General features: G+C 41.6%; 1 protein-coding gene and 1 long non-coding RNA gene across 3 annotated transcripts in view; one reads left to right on the top strand and one right to left on the bottom strand.

The window, feature by feature from the left end:
- Window positions 1-25,968, top strand: part of plxna2 (plexin A2) — a 163,564-nt gene that overhangs the window by 14,850 nt on the left and 122,746 nt on the right. Inside the window, exon 2 of one of the 2 annotated variants that reach the window (XM_089014559.1) lies at window positions 20,426-21,752. In XM_089014559.1, coding sequence (XP_088870685.1) covers window positions 20,562-21,752 — 1,191 coding nt within the window. In that variant the 5' untranslated portion in view covers window positions 20,426-20,561. Of the gene's footprint in view, window positions 1-20,421; window positions 21,753-25,968 lie in introns of both variants that reach the window. The other variant, XM_089014549.1, reaches the window with a different exon arrangement.
- Window positions 1-25,968, bottom strand: part of LOC148904124 (uncharacterized) — a 388,679-nt gene that overhangs the window by 247,386 nt on the left and 115,325 nt on the right. The gene's annotated exons all lie outside the window — the stretch shown is intronic.

Here is a 25,968-nt window from a genome sequence, read left to right as displayed (position 1 = left end):
ATGCTAAATGTAAATACATTTAGCACACACACAATTAATTTAAAGACGATGACTTCAAATAATGACTTTGCATCAACGTACAGGCAACCGAAAATCAAATTTGACACTGTCGAAAGTGCGAGCACATCACGTGAGGTGATGCTGGCTGGTCCGTCAATATTATTAATTGATAGCGATTGTGATCGGGTTGCTGGGGCAACAATAGTGACAGTGTTCTCGACGAATGCATGTCAGGGGCATCAAACCCAGTTGAAGTACGGATTTTAATTAAAACTATTCCATCTTCGGGAATATCCTTAACTTCTTCTTCTTTTCCTTTCGGCTTTTCCATCTTTAATGGTTTGATTGGCATGTTTGTTTTGGCCAAGCTTTTACGTCGGATGCCCTTCCTGACACAACCGTCTGTATTTATCTGGGCTTGGGACCGGCACAAGAAGACACTGACTTATGTCCCCTTGTGGCTAGAGAACAAGCAACCCTATGAACTTAATAAAGGTGAAGATGCTCAGTAAAAGGCTCCCAAACACAAAATGGGCGTTGGTACAGCAACATTCAAAAAAGCAAAACTATACTCACCATTTGATGACAATGCTCTGATCTTGACGTGAAATGAGCATCTCTTTCCCTACATCATATCACAAACACAACGTCAAAGTCCTTTTAGATGATTTATCTTCCTGGCACAGTTCCAAAAAAATTTATTTCCCACAAAACATATTCATGTGCCAACATTCAACTTGAATGTTTTAGAGGCGAACATTTAAAGGGAAGGGAATATCCTTGATAATTGGAGAAATTTGTCAGGTGATATCCAGGCTGCTCTGATCTGGAGGTAATATGCAGCAACACACATTTGGGAGTAGGTGACCCTCATGTCAGCAGCCCAATAACATTTTGGGGAAAGTTAAGATGTCTGAAAACTGGGTTGAGGAAGAGGATTATGTCTTACTTTTGAGAATATATTTCAACTCTACTGTTTGGCCCGATTGTGCTTGCTGGCCTTGTTTTCTCCTAATATGGCAAAGTGCCCACTTTCCCCGCCACATGGCGCTAATGCGATTCATTCGAAGCTAGATTGCGCTAAATAAGTAGCCGCTGACTTGATTTTGTGACACTTTATCACTCCTGATGAAATTAGAGGAATGCGTACTTGGCCACGTCGAGAAGAAGAACAGACAAGCCCAGGCACAAGCCTGTGGTATTGTAATAGTGGGCACGTAGGCTTGGAACACAATATGTTTCCTGCTTCCTGTTATATGATTTCATAACAAAGAGTACATTCTATTATCACAAATGGCCTCTACTATATTCGCCTGTGTGAGGAATACTAAGAACCGCGGTCCATTCGTAGGTGCTTTTGTCGTATCGCTTCTATGAAGCCACCAGTGTTCATGCCTTGCTTTAAATTGCCTGACGACACTCAGAGAGGGCAGTATGCACCTAACAGTTCTCCAAACAAAACTTGAGGTCACAAATGTGTTGATTGACATTTGTCTGTTGGCCCATTTCATGTAGTCTGACGTCTTCATAAGACTGGTTTGCTTTTCAAGCAGCTACTGCTTGAGCTTTTACCCAAAAGTCTTGGGCAACACAAGTCAATGCGTAGTGATTGATGACTATTCAGCATAAGACAGTAGGTCTCTTTAAAATTTGTCATAAAAAAAATCAGAGAAGCTATTTGTTTTGTGCTGCCCTTGAAGAAAACAAAAGACCGCAGAAAAAACCCAGACAAGGGTTATTTTAAGAAGTTTGTCTGCAGGTTTTGATGATCTGAGCTAGAAAACGTGACTTGATGATGCCACTCCCCAAGACGAATCAAGCACGGAAGTATCTTTTTTTTTTTTCAAAGGAAAATGACCAAAATAGTAAGCCACAGTGACTTGGAGAAGGCATTTTCATCGACTTGCCAATCAGGAAATAGTATTACAGTTGGATGGCATATTATTAAGAAAAAAAAATAACTTGGCCATATTTAGAGTACCATCTTAGCTTCCCCGCTGACAATGTACTGAAATACAGCAATAATATACAAGAGGAAAAAAGGGTGGTCTGGGAATGCAACACTGAGTCAGAAAGGAAGTGGAGGGGACGCCAGAAGGGAACATGAAGGCACATTGGCTCTCACAATCATGTGGCGGAAACTTGTTCAAAACACTTCTTGGCTTTGAATGCAAACGGAACAGAGCAGATCTTGATTGGACTTGATGTATACACTCATTTAATTCCATTTGATTTGATTCTGTTTTTATGAGCACTGCAAAAGCAGATGTTGAAATACGCATTAAATGGAATTTACAGCATTGGCATAACTATTCTTTCCAATAAATGAATCAAGACTGACATTGGTTCTTTTACAATGTCCACAAATACAACAACCATGAGTTAGGGTAGCTTTTGCATTCATGAAACTTGCATTGTTCAAAATATTTTTGGTCTGCTTTCATACCTTGGTGCGGTTTCTTGGTTCTCATGACAACACAGTGACAAACAAACTTGATCATTTCAAGTCATTGTTTGATTGTGAGGTAATTAGCATGTGATGGGTCTGCGCTTCATCTTATACCAGGACTTTATTTTTAGGTTGTCTACATCACAACTTATTAAAGTGTTTCCGTCATTCTAACCACTAAAACATAGGTGTCAAAGTCAAGGCCCACCACATCATTTTATTCAGCGCGCCCAAGCAAATCAAATTCCATGATGGTTGCTAACGTGCCAAACAAAATTTCAAATTATCCAGTCTAAACCATAATACCAGTCATTATTTTTAACTTAAAAATTGAAAACTTGTTATTCATGATTTTTTTTTGTGCGCTCTTACACAGCTAGCGAGCTAACCAGCTATGAATCATTCCAGACCAGGTTTCCAAACTCAATATATTGATCGGGTTGCCTGCAGAGATATTGTTTTGTACAAAGTAATCCAAAATTTGCGTGTGTTTTTTGAGGAGTGAGGAGTATTGAAGGGCTAAACTCTCTAGCTGACGCCCATCTAAAATGAAACAGCCTCCAAGTGTCCCAATTAGCCCGCTTCAGCATGTTTGTGTGCCCCAGCTGCTCCGGTTTGTGTTGCTGATGAAATGCTGAATGAAGAAACCGCCCCTGCCCCATTCATTTTCTCGAGGGTCGCAAACAGTTGATTTTTATCATTTTTCTCTTTCCTGTTTTTGCACTTTTTCCCCCCGCTGGAGTATGATTATATGTTTGCATGCCGCTGCTGATGTGGTTTTAAATGGAGCCGTAGGGGTGTTTTGTTTGGCTCAGTGAGTGGATATAAGCTGTGTTTTTAGCCCCTACCCTTGTCCCCCAACCACGACGATGCAGGGAAACGCTGGAGTCGGCCAATGTCATGTTGATGCTGACTGTTCATCATTTTCTCTGCCACAGCGCACTTATCATCAAAAGATTGTAGTTCCATCGCTCACTTGAATGGAGAGGCGGCACGTTTTATGACTCGTACCGAATGATCGCTTTTCAAAATCGTCATCAGAGTCCGAGTGTGCGGTCTGGTCTCACTGGAACAAAAAAAAAAGTTTTTACAGCAAGCGTCCAAATTGGAGTTATGATTGCCTGGTTTTGCCATCTTTCATTCCTGACCAAGATGAGCAATTTTCTATCATGTTTCCTTACATGCAGCCCCCCCCCCCACCCCCATTTTCTTCAGTTTTTGGCAGTTGTATTCCTGGCTCACTCGACTCGCACGGAGGGATCACATGCCAGCCCGTTTCGCTTAACAATGAAACAGATGCTAATTTTCATCATCTTACTAGCACAGATTAGTCTTTGATCAAACTTAACACCCAGAGGAGGAGGAAGGGATGAGGAAGAGATAGAAAGTGATACTACTCTTAAACCGGTGACTTTATTGGAATGGAAATAATTAATTGATTCATTGATTGATTGGGAATTTTGTAATGTTGATTAATTCTATCAAGCAACGATTGACACAAAGCAGCAGCAGAGTTGCTTTTAATTCAATCGCCTGACAAAAAACTGCTCAGCTATACCAAGTTACATACATTGTATTCAAAATGATCAATTTAATTTATTGTTCCCAGCTTGAATAATCAATCTAAAATGCCTAGGCTAAACCCTTCATATTGTATCTCTGCCGGCCAGCCTTGTCTCTATCAGACTGGAGCAAAAGCTGAGCAATTCCAACAGCGCGCCACTTATTATGTGTGCAATTATACCAGTGGCGAGGTTTCTCGAAAGACTCTCTTCGAGGTCCACTAGATCAAGATGTAGCACCGGAGCAATGCCTGGAGACAGTTGCACGAAGCTCTCCTAGGTCAGGACTAAAGAATATGGATGGTTATGTTATGTCTGCGAAGCGGCCAGCGGAACCACCCGAGAGCCGCTCGGCTGTGAAAATGAGAGTAGAGCTCTTATTTGGCGTTCCTCTGATGTAGCTGACAGACTATAGTTGCCGCAGCGTGTAACAGTAAAATGCCAGAGTGCAGCTGACAGCGGTGATTCCGCTCCAGTGTGAGGTCTTACGATTCCTTCCACCTTCCCCCAGTCGGCTCTTCGACTCACCACTTCATATGTCCTTCTTTGGCTTGACCCATTCACCCAAAACCTCAAGTTTAGTTTTAACTGGCTACTCACAGCTCAGACTTTCACCATGCTAAATGTAAATACATTTAGCACACACACAATTAATTTAAAGACGATGACTTCAAATAATGACTTTGCATCAACGTACAGGCAACCGAAAATCAAATTTGACACTGTCGAAAGTGCGAGCGCATCACGTGAGGTGATGCTGGCTGGTCCGTCAATATTATTAATTGATAGCGATTGTGATCGGGTTGCTGGGGCAACAATAGTGACAGTGTTCTCGACGAATGCATGACAGGGGCATCAAACCCAGTTGAAGTACGGATTTTAATTAAAACTATTCCATCTTCGGGAATATGCTTAACTTCTTCTTCTTTTCCTTTCGGCTTTTCCATCTTTAATGGTTTGATTGGCATGTTTGTTTTGGCCAAGCTTTTACGTCGGATGACCTTCCTGACACAACCGTCTGTATTTATCTGGGCTTGGGACTGGCACAAGAAGACACTGACTTATGTCCCCTTGTGGCTAGAGAACAAGCAACCCTATGAACTTAATAAAGGTGAAGATGCTCAGTAAAAGGCTCCCAAACACAAAATGGGCGTTGGTACAGCAACATTCAAAAAAGCAAAACTATACTCACCATTTGATGACAATGCTCTGATCTTGACGTGAAATGAGCATCTCTTTCCCTACATCATATCACAAACACAACGTCAAAGTCCTTTTAGATGATTTATCTTCCCGTCACAGTTCCAAAAAAAATTATTTCCCACAAAACATATTCATGTGCCAACATTCAACTTGAATGTTTTAGAGGCGAACATTTAAAGGGAAGGGAATATCCTTGATAATTGGAGAAATTTGTCAGGTGATATCCAGGCTGCTCTGATCTGGAGGTAATATGCAGCAACACACATTTGGGAGTAGGTGACCCTCATGTCAGCAGCCCAATAACATTTTAGGGAAAGTTAAGATGTCTGAAAACTGGGTTGAGGAAGAGGATTATGTCTTACTTTTGAGAATATATTTCAACTCTACTGTTTGGCCCGATTGTGCTTGCTGGCCTTGTTTTCTCCTAATATGGCAAAGTGCCCACTTTCCCCGCCACATGGCGCTAATGCGATTCATTCGAAGCTAGATTGCGCTAAATAAGTAGCCGCTGACTTGATTTTGTGACACTTTATCACTCCTGATGAAATTAGAGGAATGCGTACTTGGCCACGTCGAGAAGAAGAACAGACAAGCCCAGGCACAAGCCTGTGGTGTTGTAATAGTGGGCACGTAGGCTTGGAACACAATATGTTTCCTGCTTCCTGTTATATGATTTCATAACAAAGAGTACATTCTATTATCACAAATGGCCTCTACTATATTCGCCTGTGTGAGGAATACTAAGAACCGGGGTCCATTCGTAGGTGCTTTTGTCGTATCGCTTCTATGAAGCCACCAGTGTTCATGCCTTGCTTTAAATTGCCTGACGACACTCAGAGAGGGCAGTATGCACCAAACAGTTCTCCAAACAAAACTTGAGGTCACAAATGTGTTGATTGACATTTGTCTGTTGGCCCATTTCATGTAGTCTGACGTCTGCATAAGACTGGTTTGCTTTTCAAGCAGCTACTGCTTGAGCTTTTACCCAAAAGTCTTGGGCAACACAAGTCAATGCGTAGTGATTGATGACTATTCAGCATAAGACAGTAGGTCTCTTTAAAAATTGTCATAAAAAAATCAGAGAAGCTATTTGTTTTGTGCTGCCCCTGAAGAAAACAAAAGACCGCAGAAAAAACCCAGACAAGGGTTATTTTAAGAAGTTTGTCTGCAGGTTTTGATGATCTGAGCTAGAAGCTAATGATCTTGATTGTTGCCATTCCCAAAGGTTAAAAAAAAAGTGTTTCACAAAAGCGACCAGTTGACGTTGTATCCCACTTCTTGACACTTTGCAAATAACCCAAAACACAAGCAATCTCATTTCTTTTGGATGGTATCCTTCCTGTTTCCCTTCAATGAAAGCTACTAGCAATTGGCAATCTGAGGACAATGGGGGGTATTGACTTTACATGCCCCCCGCCGAGCTTTTAATTGAATTGATGGCTAATTGACTTTAGCATGGATCATGCCAAGGCCTGTCAAGAGAGCATTTCATGCTTTCACTTCATGGTTACATCACAGTGGATAACATCCAGCCTCTCATCTGGGGGCCTTTTTGGTTGGCTTGAATGAAAAATTGGTTTCCCTGCTGTGTTTCCAATGGTCGAGCTGTGCATGATCACAAGTTGAACCTAACTGTAGGCGAGAAAATGAAGGGATTATTTTGATTGACAGGTCCTCCTGGCATTATTCCCCCACCCTCCATCATCTTGTCCCGAAAGCCACCACCATGATTGGTTACATAAACAATCCTGGCTCTGTTAAGTGGAGCACACAAATACCACACAGGCCATATTCTGATCGAAATCAGCAATTTTTTCCTCAGATGACTCTGAATACCGTGTTGTGGGATGCCTTCAGATGGATTTTTTTTCCTACCTGATCTGGTCAATAAATCTATTAAGGCGGCATATCATAAATGTCTGTTTAATATTTACTCTCCTTGCTACATGATCTCATTGGGGCACTGTTGCGAGAGACTGTATCTTTACCATAAAAATAACACGAAGAGTTTTCAACTACAATGTAGTTACCAGACATGCTATCCATTAGCCTGGCTTTTTCAAGTTCTTCTATTTACCTTCTTCTTCTTTGTATTTTCTGGCAGACAATATGTCAGGTGTCCTTCACTGCCTCTGAGATGCCACTCATGGTATTACGATAGGCAAATGGTTTGTGGTCGGAGACTGGTGATTTCAGAAGGGATATGTTTCACAACGTGTATGGTGTGTAGTGTCGGCCATCTTGAGTAGACCGCACAATGTAAAAATAGTCACAACATGTGGAAACTCCATTCTCATCAGGCCAGGAGTCGGTCACATTTCCAAAATATGTTAAGATGTTAAAATTCAGTATGTGTATATCTTGACATAGATCATATACTTTTTCCTACTGTACTGCATATGCTTGCATGAATAGACCAAAATAGTCCTGTTTCATCTCTTGATGTCCCTGCCAACATGACCCCTCGCCCCTTGGCAACACACCCCGCCTCTACTGGCCGGAGGATGCATGCTGGGGCTGTGTAAATTTGCCGCGGTTAATAGCCAATATGACCTGTCGGCTTTTGGGAGTTGCTGCTGCTGCTCAAAGAGCTTGTTAGCCAGTGAGAGTAATGACTGCGTGGCTTCCTTCCTTTCCTCCTTTTCCTCCTTCCTTGTTTCCTTCCTGCCTTTCCCCGCGAGCACCGTATTGTTTTTCTTTTCGCTCTCACTTTCACTGGATATCATTCACTGCGTCGAACCTCTGCTGATCTCGACTCCTTTCCAGGTTGTGGTTTATGGCTCCCCTTTTTGTCCTTTGCTACCATCTTTCCTGCTGCCTCGTAGGCAAACCAACAAAGTCCTTTTTACAAGCTGCACTGAAAAGTAGGAATTGTTCTTCAGTTGCACATGATTAAAACGTATCCAAGTTAAGAAAACACAGAAAAAAAAATCCCCTGGTTTATCACATTTTAATCACATGCTACAGATGTAAGAATCGAATAAATAACAAGAGATCTTTTTCTGCACTAGTCTGCTCAGACACAGCAAAGGTCAGAGTCGAATGTTTGTCCAGCGTAGCACAGCTGCAGGTAGATAACGCCTGGGTTGAGGAGCGTGCGTTGATTAAGAAAGCAAATACGTACATCTGACCTCAAAATACACAAACAGGTTTGAATGCGCACGCACTAACCCACCAGCATTGGTTATGCTTTGCATCCTGGTTTGCTCTTTGTGCCCAAATGGCGAGAGCGACAATCGGATGTCAGGAAAGATACAAATTTTGTAATGTTGATTAATTCTATCAAGCAACGATTGACACAAAGCAGCAGCAGAGTTGCTTTTAATTCAATCGCCTGACAAAAAACTGCTCAGCTATACCAAGTTACATACATTGTATTCAAAATGATCAATTTAATTTATTGTTCCCAGCTTGAATAATCAATCTAAAATGCCTAGGCTAAACCCTTCATATTGTATCTCTGCCGGCCAGCCTTGTCTCTATCAGACTGGAGCAAAAGCTGAGCAATTCCAACAGCGCGCCACTTATTATGTGTGCAATTATACCAGTGGCGAGGTTTCTCGAAAGACTCTCTTCGAGGTCCACTAGATCAAGATGTAGCACCGGAGCAATGCCTGGAGACAGTTGCACGAAGCTCTCCTAGGTCAGGACTAAAGAATATGGATGGTTATGTTATGTCTGCGAAGCGGCCAGCGGAACCACCCGAGAGCCGCTCGGCTGTGAAAATGAGAGTAGAGCTCTTATTTGGCGTTCCTCTGATGTAGCTGACAGACTATAGTTGCCGCAGCGTGTAACAGTAAAATGCCAGAGTGCAGCTGACAGCGGTGATTCCGCTCCAGTGTGAGGTCTTACGATTCCTTCCACCTTCCCCCAGTCGGCTCTTCGACTCACCACTTCATATGTCCTTCTTTGGCTTGACCCATTCACCCAAAACCTCAAGTTTAGTTTTAACTGGCTACTCACAGCTCAGACTTTCACCATGCTAAATGTAAATACATTTAGCACACACACAATTAATTTAAAGACGATGACTTCAAATAATGACTTTGCATCAACGTACAGGCAACCGAAAATCAAATTTGACACTGTCGAAAGTGCGAGCGCATCACGTGAGGTGATGCTGGCTGGTCCGTCAATATTATTAATTGATAGCGATTGTGATCGGGTTGCTGGGGCAACAATAGTGACAGTGTTCTCGACGAATGCATGACAGGGGCATCAAACCCAGTTGAAGTACGGATTTTAATTAAAACTATTCCATCTTCGGGAATATGCTTAACTTCTTCTTCTTTTCCTTTCGGCTTTTCCATCTTTAATGGTTTGATTGGCATGTTTGTTTTGGCCAAGCTTTTACGTCGGATGACCTTCCTGACACAACCGTCTGTATTTATCTGGGCTTGGGACTGGCACAAGAAGACACTGACTTATGTCCCCTTGTGGCTAGAGAACAAGCAACCCTATGAACTTAATAAAGGTGAAGATGCTCAGTAAAAGGCTCCCAAACACAAAATGGGCGTTGGTACAGCAACATTCAAAAAAGCAAAACTATACTCACCATTTGATGACAATGCTCTGATCTTGACGTGAAATGAGCATCTCTTTCCCTACATCATATCACAAACACAACGTCAAAGTCCTTTTAGATGATTTATCTTCCCGTCACAGTTCCAAAAAAAATTATTTCCCACAAAACATATTCATGTGCCAACATTCAACTTGAATGTTTTAGAGGCGAACATTTAAAGGGAAGGGAATATCCTTGATAATTGGAGAAATTTGTCAGGTGATATCCAGGCTGCTCTGATCTGGAGGTAATATGCAGCAACACACATTTGGGAGTAGGTGACCCTCATGTCAGCAGCCCAATAACATTTTAGGGAAAGTTAAGATGTCTGAAAACTGGGTTGAGGAAGAGGATTATGTCTTACTTTTGAGAATATATTTCAACTCTACTGTTTGGCCCGATTGTGCTTGCTGGCCTTGTTTTCTCCTAATATGGCAAAGTGCCCACTTTCCCCGCCACATGGCGCTAATGCGATTCATTCGAAGCTAGATTGCGCTAAATAAGTAGCCGCTGACTTGATTTTGTGACACTTTATCACTCCTGATGAAATTAGAGGAATGCGTACTTGGCCACGTCGAGAAGAAGAACAGACAAGCCCAGGCACAAGCCTGTGGTGTTGTAATAGTGGGCACGTAGGCTTGGAACACAATATGTTTCCTGCTTCCTGTTATATGATTTCATAACAAAGAGTACATTCTATTATCACAAATGGCCTCTACTATATTCGCCTGTGTGAGGAATACTAAGAACCGGGGTCCATTCGTAGGTGCTTTTGTCGTATCGCTTCTATGAAGCCACCAGTGTTCATGCCTTGCTTTAAATTGCCTGACGACACTCAGAGAGGGCAGTATGCACCAAACAGTTCTCCAAACAAAACTTGAGGTCACAAATGTGTTGATTGACATTTGTCTGTTGGCCCATTTCATGTAGTCTGACGTCTGCATAAGACTGGTTTGCTTTTCAAGCAGCTACTGCTTGAGCTTTTACCCAAAAGTCTTGGGCAACACAAGTCAATGCGTAGTGATTGATGACTATTCAGCATAAGACAGTAGGTCTCTTTAAAAATTGTCATAAAAAAATCAGAGAAGCTATTTGTTTTGTGCTGCCCCTGAAGAAAACAAAAGACCGCAGAAAAAACCCAGACAAGGGTTATTTTAAGAAGTTTGTCTGCAGGTTTTGATGATCTGAGCTAGAAGCTAATGATCTTGATTGTTGCCATTCCCAAAGGTTAAAAAAAAAGTGTTTCACAAAAGCGACCAGTTGACGTTGTATCCCACTTCTTGACACTTTGCAAATAACCCAAAACACAAGCAATCTCATTTCTTTTGGATGGTATCCTTCCTGTTTCCCTTCAATGAAAGCTACTAGCAATTGGCAATCTGAGGACAATGGGGGGTATTGACTTTACATGCCCCCCGCCGAGCTTTTAATTGAATTGATGGCTAATTGACTTTAGCATGGATCATGCCAAGGCCTGTCAAGAGAGCATTTCATGCTTTCACTTCATGGTTACATCACAGTGGATAACATCCAGCCTCTCATCTGGGGGCCTTTTTGGTAGGCTTGAATGAAAAATTGGTTTCCCTGCTGTGTTTCCAATGGTCGAGCTGTGCATGATCACAAGTTGAACCTAACTGTAGGCGAGAAAATGAAGGGATTATTTTGATTGACAGGTCCTCCTGGCATTATTCCCCCACCCTCCATCATCTTGTCCCGAAAGCCACCACCATGATTGGTTACATAAACAATTCTGGCTCTGTAAGTGGAGCACACAAATACCACACAGGCCATATTCTGATCGAAATCAGCAATTTTTTCCTCAGATGACTCTGAATACCGTGTTGTGGGATGCCTTCAGATGGATTTTTTTTCCTACCTGATCTGGTCAATAAATCTATTAAGGCGGCATATCATAAATGTCTGTTTAATATTTACTCTCCTTGCTACATGATCTCATTGGGGCACTGTTGCGAGAGACTGTATCTTTACCATAAAAACAACACGAAGAGTTTTCAACTACAATGTAGTTACCAGACATGCTATCCATTAGCCTGGCTTTTTCAAGTTCTTCTATTTACCTTCTTCTTCTTTGTATTTTCTGGCAGACAATATGTCAGGTGTCCTTCACTGCCTCTGAGATGCCACTCATGGTAATACGATAGGCAAATGGTTTGTGGTCGGAGACTGGTGATTTCAGAAGGGATATGTTTCACAACGTGTATGGTGTGTAGTGTCGGCCATCTTGAGTAGACCGCACAATGTAAAAATAGTCACAACATGTGGAAACTCCATTCTCATCAGGCCAGGAGTCGGTCACATTTCCAAAATATGTTAAGATGTTAAAATTCAGTATGTGTATATCTTGACATAGATCGTATACTTTTTCCTACTGTACTGCATATGCTTGCATGAATAGACCAAAATAGTCCTGTTTCATCTCTTGATGTCCCTGCCAACATGACCCCTCGCCCCTTGGCAACACACCCCGCCTCTACTGGCCGGAGGATGCATGCTGGGGCTGTGTAAATTTGCCGCGGTTAATAGCCAATATGACCTGTCGGCTTTTGGGAGTTGCTGCTGCTGCTCAAAGAGCTTGTTAGCCAGTGAGAGTAATGACTGCGTGGCTTCCTTCCTTTCCTCCTTTTCCTCCTTCCTTGTTTCCTTCCTGCCTTTCCCCGCGAGCACCGTATTGTTTTTCTTTTCGCTCTCACTTTCACTGGATATCATTCACTGCGTCGAACCTCTGCTGATCTCGACTCCTTTCCAGGTTGTGGTTTATGGCTCCCCTTTTTGTCCTTTGCTACCATCTTTCCTGCTGCCTCGTAGGCAAACCAACAAAGTCCTTTTTACAAGCTGCACTGAAAAGTAGGAATTGTTCTTCAGTTGCACATGATTAAAACGTATCCAAGTTAAGAAAACACAGAAAAAAAAATCCCCCGGTTTATCACATTTTAATCACATGCTACAGATGTAAGAATCGAATAAATAACAAGAGATCTTTTTCTGCACTAGTCTGCTCAGACACAGCAAAGGTCAGAGTCGAATGTTTGTCCAGCGTAGCACAGCTGCAGGTAGATAACGCCTGGGTTGAGGAGCGTGCGTTGATTAAGAAAGCAAATACGTACATCTGACCTCAAAATACACAAACAGGTTTGAATGCGCACGCACTAACCCACCAGCATTGGTTATGCTTTGCATCCTGGTTTGCTCTTTGTGCCCAAATGGCGAGAGCGACAATCGGATGTCAGGAAAGATACAAAAAGTAAGACATTTTTTTTTCCACTATACAGTATTTAGCATCAATAGCATGCCCCTCTGACTCACCTGGTTGTTATATGATTTTAGAATGAATGTATTTCACACAGTTTCGGACACCGCATGATCGGTGAGACAGAAGCATTTCCTGTAATCATCAAAGTGAATTTATGTGAATTGTAAAACCTGTGAAACATCCGTAGCGTGTCATGTTTGATTCACAATTGATTCTATTTGCTGTTGAGATTCCGTGCGCAACTTCACCTTCTTGCCTCAGCAGCCTCGCCTCGCCTCGCCTCGCCAGGATTCCTGTTTTACAAACGCCCTTGCTCATGTGTGTTATTAATCACGTATAGTGACACAACCCATCGCCTCAAGGCTAAAATATACACACTCCGCAGCACCTAATTTATGACTTTTATTACCAAGTGGCTTTATGCAAGCAGCCCTTCTAAAGTAAGACATTCATTAAACCGTGCAAGCCATTATGTTTACACGGGAATGCATTTTCTCATTTGTATATTGAAAATACATTTGCATATGAGATACAGTTGTGTCACAAAGTTCTGGTGGAACCAAATAGTGGGTCACTGGGCCGCAGAAGATAGGATTAAATTGCAACGTTTGTACACTTTTGTGGTGCTTTCAGAAGAACCGTGCTGTTATTTGGCAAAATGAGTTGACTAATGATGTATAGATTTATTATTTGCAGGAATGCTATCCTCTTTGTCCAGCTAAGGGTCAGAGGTGAGCTGTAGTTTCCTTGCCGACTTTGGGCAAAAAAAGGTCAGAGGCCACTTTTATTTTTGTAGGCTCACTTTCACTTATGTACAGAAACAATTTCAGTTTGGCCTTGGATCTCCTGATTCCAGCGCTCATCCATATACCAACGCCTTTTTTTCATGGAACACACTGACAGTACGAAACTACACGCTCAATTCTCTCGTTGAGAAGATGATGCCTTTGTGGCCCAAAAAATTTTCCCCCCCCATTTTTACCCCAGACCCCAAAAAAAGTTGAGGAAAGTGCCCAAAAATTTTAAAAATTTTGGAAAAATTTGGGCTTCCCAAAAAAATTTTTGGCAAAAAACTTTAAATTCCCTTTTTTTAAATTTTTTTCCTTTTTATAATGGCAACAAGGATTTTTTAAATTTTGATTTCCCGATTTTAAAACCCAACTCCCTTTTTATGGGCTTTCAAAAAATGGGTTTTAAAGGTTGGACAACCCCAAAACTGGGGCAAAATGCCACCTCAAATTTTTTGTTAACATAATTCCATTTATTTTCAAAGGCTCAAAATTGAATTTCTATTTAAAATGTTATTTCATGAATATTTTCTTTCTCAAAATTTTGTACGTAAATTTATGTTATCTTTTAAAATCCTAAAATCTCTTAGTTAGCACTAAAGTTTCATCAAACTAGTGCAAGGTAATAGTTTGCAATTATGAATGATGTTTGACAACATTCATGGTAAGCAGCCTGCAAAAGTCAAATTGAAGATTGAATTTGTCTTAGATCTAATGACAGAAATGGTTTAGATCAGACGCTGAAGCGGTAAATATATAAGTTTTGATACAGGCGCTAGGAATTCCGATGCAGAAGCTGCGTGGAGATGCCGGTTCTAGCGCTGAATCCAGATGGGTCCAAATTGCCTGCTGTGGACATCTCAGTATGGGAGGGAGCCTGAGAACGATCCCCTCTGATGGCTTGGATGTGCACTTCACAGAGGTAGCGATGATGCTCATCCCAACATGTTTCATTAACAAGTCAATCGTCTCAAACGTTCCAAATTATCACTGCTATGAATTACAGTTAAGCTTCAGTTTACAACGCTCCTGGTTTCCATAATACGTCGGTTGAAAAGGATTCAATGGGAGGACTGGTTTTACTCAATTATGAGATCGTTCACTTAGAACAGATGCTTCATGTACGCCATCTCTAGTACAGCTGCTTTGTCACCCTTCATCTGTGTCGAATGTGAAACGTCATTGCCTGCTATGAGCCTCACCTTGAACAATGACAAGCACGACGGGAAGGTTTTCAATGAAGAGGCGAAATGTACTTTCAACTATAAGAGATAGAGAGAAATATGACCGCATGGTTCATTAATGGTCATTAGTGAAATATGTAGATGCTAAAATTTCTAATTCTGTACAGTTGAATACAGGTTCCAAACGGTTAGCAACCGCGAATTTGTTGGTTTAGACATATGCTTTTGCAAAAATTTCCACTTTAAATATTCTGCAATCAATCGCAAGTCGATCCATCATTGTCATGAAAAGACTATCCAAGTTGATTAGACATCATGCAAAGTCATAAGTTCGAAAAAAGGAGTAATTTTATTGTCTTGTCAATTTATGAGCAAATGCGTAAGTGCGATTTAAGGTGTAGTACCAACCCAAATTACTAATACAATACTGAAGTTGAATTGGAATTCCATGAAGATACTTTCCATTCCGAACTTACTCGAAAAATTCAAGATCTGCTGTTGAGATAAGTCGCTGCAACACAATTGCGAATCTAGTCAATAACGTTTTCAATGAAGTCAAATTGCATGAGGATGCTTTTATTGTTCTAAATAGTTCAAGTGAACTATTAGCAAGGTGATATCAACTGAGCATAAATTAACTTCTAGCATAGTTTGTGCAAATTCTTTGTCCGGGCATGATTGGATAGCTGAACTTTGGAAATGATGTCAAGCATAACAGCCCAGAGACTAGGGTGAAATAGAGTGGGATGCGTATCTTTTCTGTCCTAGGGTTAGGCAACATCAAGGAATGCTCTGACTGCCACTAATGCGAGGGACAAATCAATGCATCTGGCTTCACCAAACTCAAGGAGTGGCAGTCAATTAACGTACTTTCACGAGGGGAGTAAACGGATGCACGGCTGTCAGTGATGAGGTCCGTAAAGGAAAGGTTCACTAGCTAATGGCAGCGCATCAAAATCCTAAGTCAACTCCGGTGCAATCCTTCACATAGGACTGCATCATAAGGCATGTACAATCGCCATGTATGAGAAGATTCAGCAAAGGAAGAGTATGTGTAGGTTTAAGGTTGCGTAAGTTTCAGTGAAGTCTTAGGCTCACCATTAAAGGGTGACTCAAATGATGTCTTACTAAATACATGAGCTTATCCACTACTCTTACGTTAATCGATACTGCTAATTTAGCTCTGTGGGAGAACTTACGCAATGCATTTATCCTGGCACTTTACAGAAAAAATGAAGTGCTAAATGTCCTGCAAAGGCCATGAAGCAAATAGATTTTTTACTTAATTAAAAACTATATATTAATTTCACTCGGGGATAACTTAACTTCCATTCATAAGCAGCCTGAGCAAGTGACTCGCCTTTTTGAAAAATTGAATTCCAAAATTTCTCAAGTTATCTAAGGTCAGAATAGTTATTATTTAGATAAACGTTAAATCAATCTTGATGATAATGGTTCAAGTACACTACATGAATATCACTGAGATCAATCCTTATACATTTTGTTAAGCCTAAATTAAGATTTTCCCTAAATGTCAAGTCTCGACTGCGATCTGAAAACAGAGGCGACTCAGTTAAAAGAATTACTGGAAAGTTTAATAAGAGTTGTTGCTATTTAGCTTGTTTGGCAGTGATCAACAATTATACTAAAGCAGTGGCACTAATTTCTTTGAATAACTGCCTTATGAAGATTTTCAATATACGTTTCAATACTATTCTCAGGGAATTGAGTCTTATATTTGAGGAAAGTCGTAGTAACGTCATGGGAAACTGCAATGGAGTGATGTTTCGAAATACAAGCAAGCCAATTGCAAGTGCCTTTGAGCATAATTAACGTCTCACTCATTGGGTATTCAGTTAGAAGTAATACTTTATATGAGCAATAACGACGTTCATGGGTGACAGAGTGTGTGATTTGAGGCCATTGGGAGCTTCTTGGCACTGGACCAAGTCAATTACGTGTTAAGCTTTGGTTAAAACAATGTTGGACAATTCAAAGGCGATGAAGTCAAAAGATTTATCAGCTATTTAGGATTACCATAGCTACTGACTATGCACTTGAAAGCCATGAGCTCATTTGATTGGACATCCCATCTTTAACTGGTAAAAATCTTAGGTCATATGCGCAATTGATAATTTTGATGGTTTCAACATGTTGCAAGCAAAGAGCCCTTAAGCTATACTCGAACGGTTCATCAGACTTGGCGCGACTTAAACACCATATTCCAAAACATTGGAGTTTATCTTTGAACGTTTGGTTTGACTTGAATATATGGGGTTGTGAAAGAACTTGTTGGATCTTGAATTATAATTCAACATTTTAAGTGGTGACAAGCAGATTCAAACTCCAATCAAACCAGTTTAGTTGCAGCCAAGCTTTGGTTAGTTAATCATGTGCGATCAGAACTTGTTCAATCGAGTTGCCTGCTGAACGCGTTTTAGATTCGGCACGTGACACATCCAGTCATAACAGTGACCTAGTGCTAAGATTAACTGCATGACGGGGCAGTGGTTGCATGTAGGACGAGTGATTGCACTGGAAGTACGAAACATTCCAGATGATGTAGTAAACTAGACTGTATCGGGTGGACTTATTGTTTAACTGGCGATGAATTCAGGCTAAGTTGTAAGGAAGCATTCTTGTCGAAATCAAAGCTTTTAAAGATCTAATCTCGATCTTGGACATAGAATTTAGCTTTGTGACGACCATTTTAGTCTACAAATCAAGAAAAGTTCAATTAAATGCATAGTATATCCTGTAATTTAGATCGAAGAACATAAGTTCAACCAAAGACAGTTTCTGTCAAGATCGCAAATTCGAAATTGATGGTTCTTCTGAAATAAGTTCAGTGAAGTAATTAAGAAACGTCTTTGCAAAATCAAAGTTCTTGAAGATATTGTGTTCTCCATACAATTGTCAAATAAGTCGAAACATGTGACCTAAATAATGCATATGCTTAGGTATATATATATAGGGCCTAAACTACCAGTAAGACTTTAGTTTGCTGACGAAGTTTCTTGGATAAGATACGAAACGTCCGACACCTTCAAATTTGTACAGATGACGGCTGAAGAAACCTTTTCATCGATGAACCACTCCTGTACGACTGAGAACTTACACAGACGTAAGACCTCTGGCAATGTTTTTCCCTCCCAAGAGGGGACAGAATTTGCCTTTTATACAGCCGCCTCCACTTTCATTGCAGATAACTCTAGAGCCAAATAAGATAGGCATAAACTTTTTATTTTATGGAAGAAGAGAATTCAGGTTTCTTACGCTACATCGAATGTGTATGTAGTCCTAAAACTCAATATTCTGTGGGTCCTGCAATTTGAGTCAAAATGGCGAAAACCATGGCACTGAATATTTTTGCAGTGAACGAGTTAAAAGGTTGCTCAGGCCAGAGTCGTCCCATCAATCTGCAAGGACAGAAATTGTCCCTGATTATGTTCTGCATGGTGGAAGTTTATTCATCCATGTGTCTATGAACACAGCTCCGAAGGCGTGCTGCTCAAGGTGGTTTAAATGTGTAGGAGTTCCATTCTATTTATCCCAGAATCCATTTATGCGCATCTTCATGAAAGCGCAAGAACAACTTAGAGAAAGGAAAAAAACAATGTCAAGGACGAGACCCTACCCGCCCACGTCTCGCCTGCCTGTACTCCACGAAGCTCTTTGTTTGAGTTTGTACACACGGTGTGCAATGTAGATTCTCTTTGGAGCCAGAATCACCGAGTTGCCTTTCCACACAAATCTTGCGGCCATTTACCCCTTGGGAGTTTTTAATGCGACTCTCCCAGCACGTTTTAATGGTTCCTGGATGACATTGACTCTCATCCATCTTTGCTTACTCGCTTTGCAAGCTACAAACACAGAGACTGAATGGACGGCGTGAATATGTGCCACCACCAAGGTGATCCATTCATATGGCTTGAACTAAATCTTTGTGTTGCTTGATAGCCTGACTGTGTCTTTGTCACACTCGAGGCCGACCTCGCCGAGTTCAGCAATTGAGTATTGGATTTGAAAAGAATGAAAACAACACCGCTCTAAGCGTTTGCACTCTGTTCTTCAAAGTGCCGCTCCTTCTTTATGGTGACTGAGTTTTACAGAGGCAGAAATTACCATATAAATGCAATGAGAATGATTCAGGAGACATATTCATGTCCTGATCTGGTATGAAAAAAGGTGATTGGGTGACCGCAATTATGGCTCAGATAAAATTTCAAAAATAATTGCTGTGTGCACCAAAATACAACACGTTAGGACAATCATTGCAAGTGTTTGAATTTTTCTTCTCTTCCAGACTTTCTTCTTCTTCTTCTCAGTCAAAGTCCGCTTTATTGTCAAATATGCTAATGTGCATGACATACAGCACAGATGAAATGAATGTCCTCTCGGACCCAGCGTGCATGGCACTTATAACGTGGCTAAAAAAGACATAGAGTTGACGACAGACAATACATGTAATTTCTGAATGTAAAGTGAGGTAGTGACGTATGTGAAGTGAGGTAGTGACGTATGTAAAGTGAGGTAATGTAGTAATGCAAAAACAAACAACAAAAAGGGTTGAAGTGAGGTCTTGCAGAAATATTTATACATATACCATATATAAGACACACCGGAGTATAAGGCACACCTTCAATGAATGAAAACCGTTTTCCAAAAATATGATCTAAATACATGTATAAGTTTTTCTAATATAAGGCACAAATCATTACAAGGCGCTAAGAGTAGACAGTAGACTACTTCTATGGGGGGAAATGGAGTCCGTGGTTACTGAATGTAGTTGCGAGACCTGTTGTGGCTCAATATTACTTTACATATAAGGCGCACTGGCGTATAAGGTGCATCTTTTGAAGAAAATGAAGGATTTTGGGTGCACCTTATACTCCGGAAATTTCAATAATCATTTATGAAACAAAACGTGTTTTTTTTGTGGTGTATTTTTCTAGTATGATGAAAATATAGACACTTGTTCAATATTAGATGCAAATGAGAATAACATGAACGGTAGAATTTCTAGAAAATGTGCCTTATGGCATAGGATGATGATTTCCTTTCTTGAGGACTCAGGAGTTTTTCTTGTAAAAACTGGAACGTGATGAGTCACTGTGACATGAATGCGCCATGTGAGTAAAATGTGTCATCATGTCACATTGGTAGGAGACTATGGGGACTGCTGGGTGAGTCAGGCCAGACTTATTTCTCTTGCCAAAACTTGTTTCGAGTTTCATGCGGTGTCCAAGCAGCTCCTTTGGAATGTGCACTGTAACCATTTCCTCCCTTTGTGTTTTTAATCCGTGCGACCCAACTCTTGTTACACATTGAGGATGAACCTTGATACTTTCAAAATGTGACTCATTTACACGTACCCTCTTTTCTTCTGTTTTCCCCCAGAAAGATATGAAGAGGCTGGTGACTCTTGGACGGACAAGTTAGCCTTCAATTAATCACACCAAGAAGGTCTCCAACAGTCTTCCGTTGTTCATCCATCCACTATTCACCCTTTCCCAAAAAGAAAAACACAACTGGCAAACATGAAGGCTTTCAACAGGACGTCATCGCCTAAGGCCAGAATGGAATTATTAGCTCCTTTGCTAGCCTGTTGGCTACTAACGTGCCTTGCTCAGTGTGGCGGGCAGACCTTCACTAGCTTCCACCCGGAACGGCGGGACTGGTCGTTTAACCACCTGACCGTTCACAGAACCACAGGATCCGTGTACATCGGAGCCGTGAACCGTGTATACAAGCTCTCGGGCAACCTGACCCTTCTGGTGTCCCATGACACGGGCCCGGAGGATGACAACAAGGCCTGTTACCCGCCCTTGATAGTGCAGCCCTGCTCTGAGCCTCTGGTGTCAACCAACAACGTCAACAAGCTTCTCCTCATCGACTACTCGCAGAGGCGTCTGCTGGCGTGCGGCAGCCTCTATCAAGGCGTCTGCAAACTCCTGCGACTGGATGACCTTTTTATCCTGGTAGAACCCTCTCATAAGAAAGAGCACTACCTTTCCAGTGTTAATCAGACTGGTACCATGTATGGGGTCATCGTGCCCTCACAAGGCCAGGATGGCACCTTGTTTATCGGCACCGCGGTTGATGGAAAACAGGACTACTTCCCCACCATATCTAGCCGAAAGCTTCCACGTGACCCAGAATCGTCTGCAATGCTTGACTATGAATTGCATACCGATTTTGTGTCCTCGTTAATTAAGATACCGTCCGACACGCTAGCTCTGGTGTCCCACTTTGACATCTACTACGTTTACGGGTTCGCGAGCGGCAGTTTTGTGTACTTTTTGACCGTTCAGCCAGAGACGCCAGAAAATGGCATGTCATCAAGCGGCTCTGCCGGCGACCTCTTTTACACTTCTCGCATCGTTCGCCTTTGCAAGGACGACCGCAAGTTTCACTCATACGTCTCCCTCCCCATCGGCTGCGTAAAAAACGGTGTGGAGTACCGGCTCTTGCAGGCCGCCTACCTCGGAAAGCCGGGAAGCGTCCTGGCGGCGTCTCTCCACATCGGCGCTCAAGACGATGTGCTCTTCGCTGTCTTCTCAAAAGGCCAGAAGCAATTCCACCATCCACCTGATGACTCTGCGCTCTGCGCCTTCACGATCCGTGACATCAACACACGCATTAAAGAGCGCCTGCAGTCCTGCTACCAAGGCGAGGGACACCTTGAGCTCAACTGGCTACTTGGAAAGGATGTGCAGTGCACCAAAGCGGTGAGTTATCTGTACACTTCTTTGACACCCGGTGCAGTTTCAGCAGTCCATTGAATATACTGTAAAATACAGTAAAGTCTCGTTATATCGATATCGGATATATCGATAGTCCCGGTTATATCGATACTATTTCTATGCACGCACGGAGAAAATTACATGCAAACAGGGTCGGATATATCGATAGTCCCGGTTATATCAATATTTTTTTCGGACTCCCTTGAATATCGATATAACGAGACTTTACTGTAGATAGATATTCACCTAATTAAATAAAGGACATTGTCATAAAATGGACTTGAAATTACACAGTGACAATTTTCTCCTTTTGTTCGAAATTGTCAATTATCTTCCTGGCTCAAGAAGCAGCAGTGTGCGCTTCCGACTTCCTTCCTTGTGAAAAGCCCAATCATCATTTGGCCACTGATTTGCTATCACTTGACTCTCTTGATGTTTCTTCATTCCTCAGGAGGCCTCAGTCCAGACTTGTGTTGCTAATCTGTGTTTATGGGCAATTTATTGCCTACATTTAGGAAAATCAGTGACTTATTGCCTTTACTTGTCTACTAGATGCGAGAAGAGGTTTGAGAAAGGGTAACTATTGGGGTGGGGGTGTTTGACAGTAGTGACAAATTAGCGCATAGTTTTCCCGCCAGTTTCCAGAAGAATATCAAATCATCGCAGCACGAGCTGAAGGATGCCAGGCATCACCTGCCATGCTGTACCGCCCACTACATTCTGCCAGATGTATCATCGCAGGACTCTGATGTCACATGATGCAGCCAAGGAAGCACAATATTCGTGCAAAGAAAATAATACCGTCCTTAAAACCCTGTTCTTACCCATAAATCCCTACCATATTATGGATTATGCAGATGGGTGTCAATGGATGAGGAAGTCTGGAAGCTTATACAAATGACGTTTAACAAGAGGATATGAGCCTCGCGAACAATGTCTACACGCTGTTAAATCCCCGAGTCGAACGGAGTGGCGCCACTGAAGTCTGCGGTGGAGATGATATGATATGATGTCATTCATATCAATTGACAAAAAAATGTGCTTTATTTAGTTTGAAAGGACAACCGACGCCTCCGGCCGGACAAGTTGTGTCCATAATTTGTGAAATCACTTCAAATGACTTCTACTGAGCGTATTTTACAAGGATTCCACCACATATAGCTATATTTTACGTTTTAAGACTTGCGCTGAATATTCAGTAAGTCTTGTTTTCGAGTTGATGACGATCCCCTTCCCCCAGAAAGCGACACACAATGCATTTTGCGGTACTTTGTTTGGTCTGAAAACTTCGTGTTGATGGCAAAATTAAAAGGAAAACATAAATAACGCCATGGTGACTCGTGTGTTGCACCAAGACAACTATTTGATATTTGCTGACACAAATTCCAGGCAGACAAATCAGCCCATTTCCAACGGAACTTGGGCGCCATCTTATGCATTTTCTGGAACGCTACACATCAGTCCTGACGCCTCAAAATGACCCGGAAGAACTTCTTTAATCGATTCCAAACATTTATGCTTTCCTCTTCAGAACTGTTTGAATCATATTCATAACTGAATGAGTAACAAGAAAGCATATTCTCCGAATCTGAAGCCATTGTTTCGATTCTCCAGCAAGGCAAGATGTCCTGCCGTGACGTCACAAACTGGGGGCGGGACTTTCTGAAAATGCCCAATTTGCAGCTCAATTTTTTGCAGTTTTAGCACACTTTTTGACTAAAAATATCAGCCTGCGTGTTTTGGGTATTTTAGATTTTATAAAACGTTTTTCTCATGTCAGTTAGGAAACAAAAAAAATGTGTCAGTTGTCCTTTAAATTACTTATTTAATTTAATTTAAAATATTGTATATTTATGCATTTATATAGGTGTAGGATTATATCGTGCTGGGACACAGTTTACCATATTTTTCCGGTGTATAAGGCGTACCCAAAAGCCTTCATTTTCCTTAAGAACATGACCCTCCGCCTTATACGCTGGTTCATCCTATATGTGAAGTAATATTGAGCCACATCAGGTCTTGCAACTACTGTTAGCAGCCACGACTCAATTTCCCCCTGTCGAAGAAGTCGTGCGCGCTCCATGCTGGCATATATAAAACATATCTCCAGCCTCTAATGTAGCACCTTATTATGTGGTGTGCCTTATATATGGAAAACATTTTTTGAACATGTACTTCATTAAAGGTGCGCCTTATAGTCCGGTGCGCCTTATACATTGAAAAGGTCTGAAAATACACAATACGGTTCAGATTTGTTTTCTCTAGTCACAAAAAAAAAAAATAATGTAATCTAATCACAGCCACTCTGTACTACCATGCTGTAAAAGATTCTGCAATGTTGATGAATTGTAATTCATTCACCGTGTACAGGTTAGGTGACATAATATCTGTAATTCAAAGATAATGTATTCCTTTGTATTCAAAATGATTTCCTCATTTTAATTCCCCACATTATCTCGCGTTGATGAAATACTCACGTTTAACGGTGCGTGCAGAAGATAAGAGTCATCTTATCAAATCTGTCATGGAGTGGAGATGCGAGGTTGTACAGTATTTAAACTGTGACAATTTGGCCATTCGTTTTCGGCTGAAATGAAGTGTAACAGTAAATGGGAGGACGCTTGTGTTCCCAATCGACACGCATGAACATCGGACATAAATAAAAGACATTTCCAAATAAAATGTAAGTCAAGAATACCAGGCAGCAAAATAAGTCCATCAATGTGTGCTTTTTTTTTTTCGGGGGAGGGTTCCAAACTTTGCTTGGTTTTCCCTAATTTCCACACGCAGTCAAAGCATCTTTCATCAGCTTCTCCGCTAACAATCGTCAGGCAGCCAGTTCCTAGTTCCTTAATTATCCCCCCGGCTCTCATTTCTTTCCCGCGGAGCTGAAGGCTGGGAAATGGAGCTGAGGCTGAGCTGAGGGATTCACACACAGCAGCCAATCAAAGATTTATCACCCCGCCGTCCAGCTTTGTGCCATCTGGAGAGTCACAATATCTCCATATAGTCTGGTCCTACAGAGAAGAGACAGCTCTGTGGAATTGTGTCTTATCAGGACAGCTTGACGCCTATCAACCATCGTACACGACGACTGCCAATTAAACCAAGTCAGATTGATAATGACGCAGGGAGAGACATTTTCTAGCGCCCATATCCTGTCACATCTCACAGAAACTTCATTCCAATTCCATTCGGAATGAAAAACTTTTTTTTAATAAGATTACTTGAATGTGAGGGAGAATGGGAGACAAACACCACGGTCTCTGTTCGGATTAAATGTTACACCACTCTTTGATGAAGAGTTCTTTTCTATTTTTAGCTTCACAGCTCCACTAAAGATAATGGCTGGAGTTTTTTTTTTCTGCGTTGCCAGAGAAAGATTTGTGATAAAGTGGGAGGCGGTGAGGGTTGGGGGCGGGGAGCAAACCACATGGGGTCCATTGGGATTTGGCTCCACACTGCCAAGTGTGCTAAAGCATGCATCATCCAAACAGTCTCGATGTAATCGCAACCAAATGGCCTGGAGCAACCCTCCCCCCCAAAAAAAACATACAAATTGGGAATTTGCTGTGTACGTGTTTGCTAGTTGCTATTGGTTACTTGTGTTTCTGCTCACAAAACAGCTGCAAGATTTCCTATCACATTCATTTGCTGCAAACATAATGGAAATGAACTTTAAATATTTACCCTTAAGCTTTGTGCTTTTATAATCAAGAACGTTGATGTGGAATGTCCCCAAAAGTCATCATCGCTAATGTGACAAATGGAGGGCGTGGCCATAAACGCTTTTCCCCCCCTTCTGCAGCTATTTAGCTTTTACTCCAAAAATCCCCTCATTTCCCTTCACAAACCTTTGTGACAGAGCCACACATGGCGGGATGAAGAAGAGACAGAACGCGCATTTAAGGCTTTGCACAGAGAGTTTAGCAATGACAAAACACAATGTGTCTCACCATCTGAAAGCAAAAGCAAGATGACTGAACTGTACTCATATGACCTGCTCCGTCGTTATTGCTTTGAAAGCGAAAACTAGAATGCCACTGTGACTTGAGCCCCATGCAAGAGTGAAAAAAAAAAAAAAAACAGCTACTTGCCGTTGCTAGCGTGATGACAAAAACATACCTCAAGGTTATGTGCATATATATAGGTATTTTTTTATCTATCAAGGGTCGACCCTCCCTCCCACCAAATTCTGGGG

Source organism: Hippocampus bargibanti, linkage group LG01, assembly GCF_051943395.1.
Source record: "Hippocampus bargibanti isolate YZ-2025 linkage group LG01, ASM5194339v1, whole genome shotgun sequence".
Lineage (NCBI taxonomy): Eukaryota > Metazoa > Chordata > Actinopteri > Syngnathiformes > Syngnathidae > Hippocampus > Hippocampus bargibanti.
This window is presented reverse-complemented; position numbering and strand designations above follow the sequence as displayed.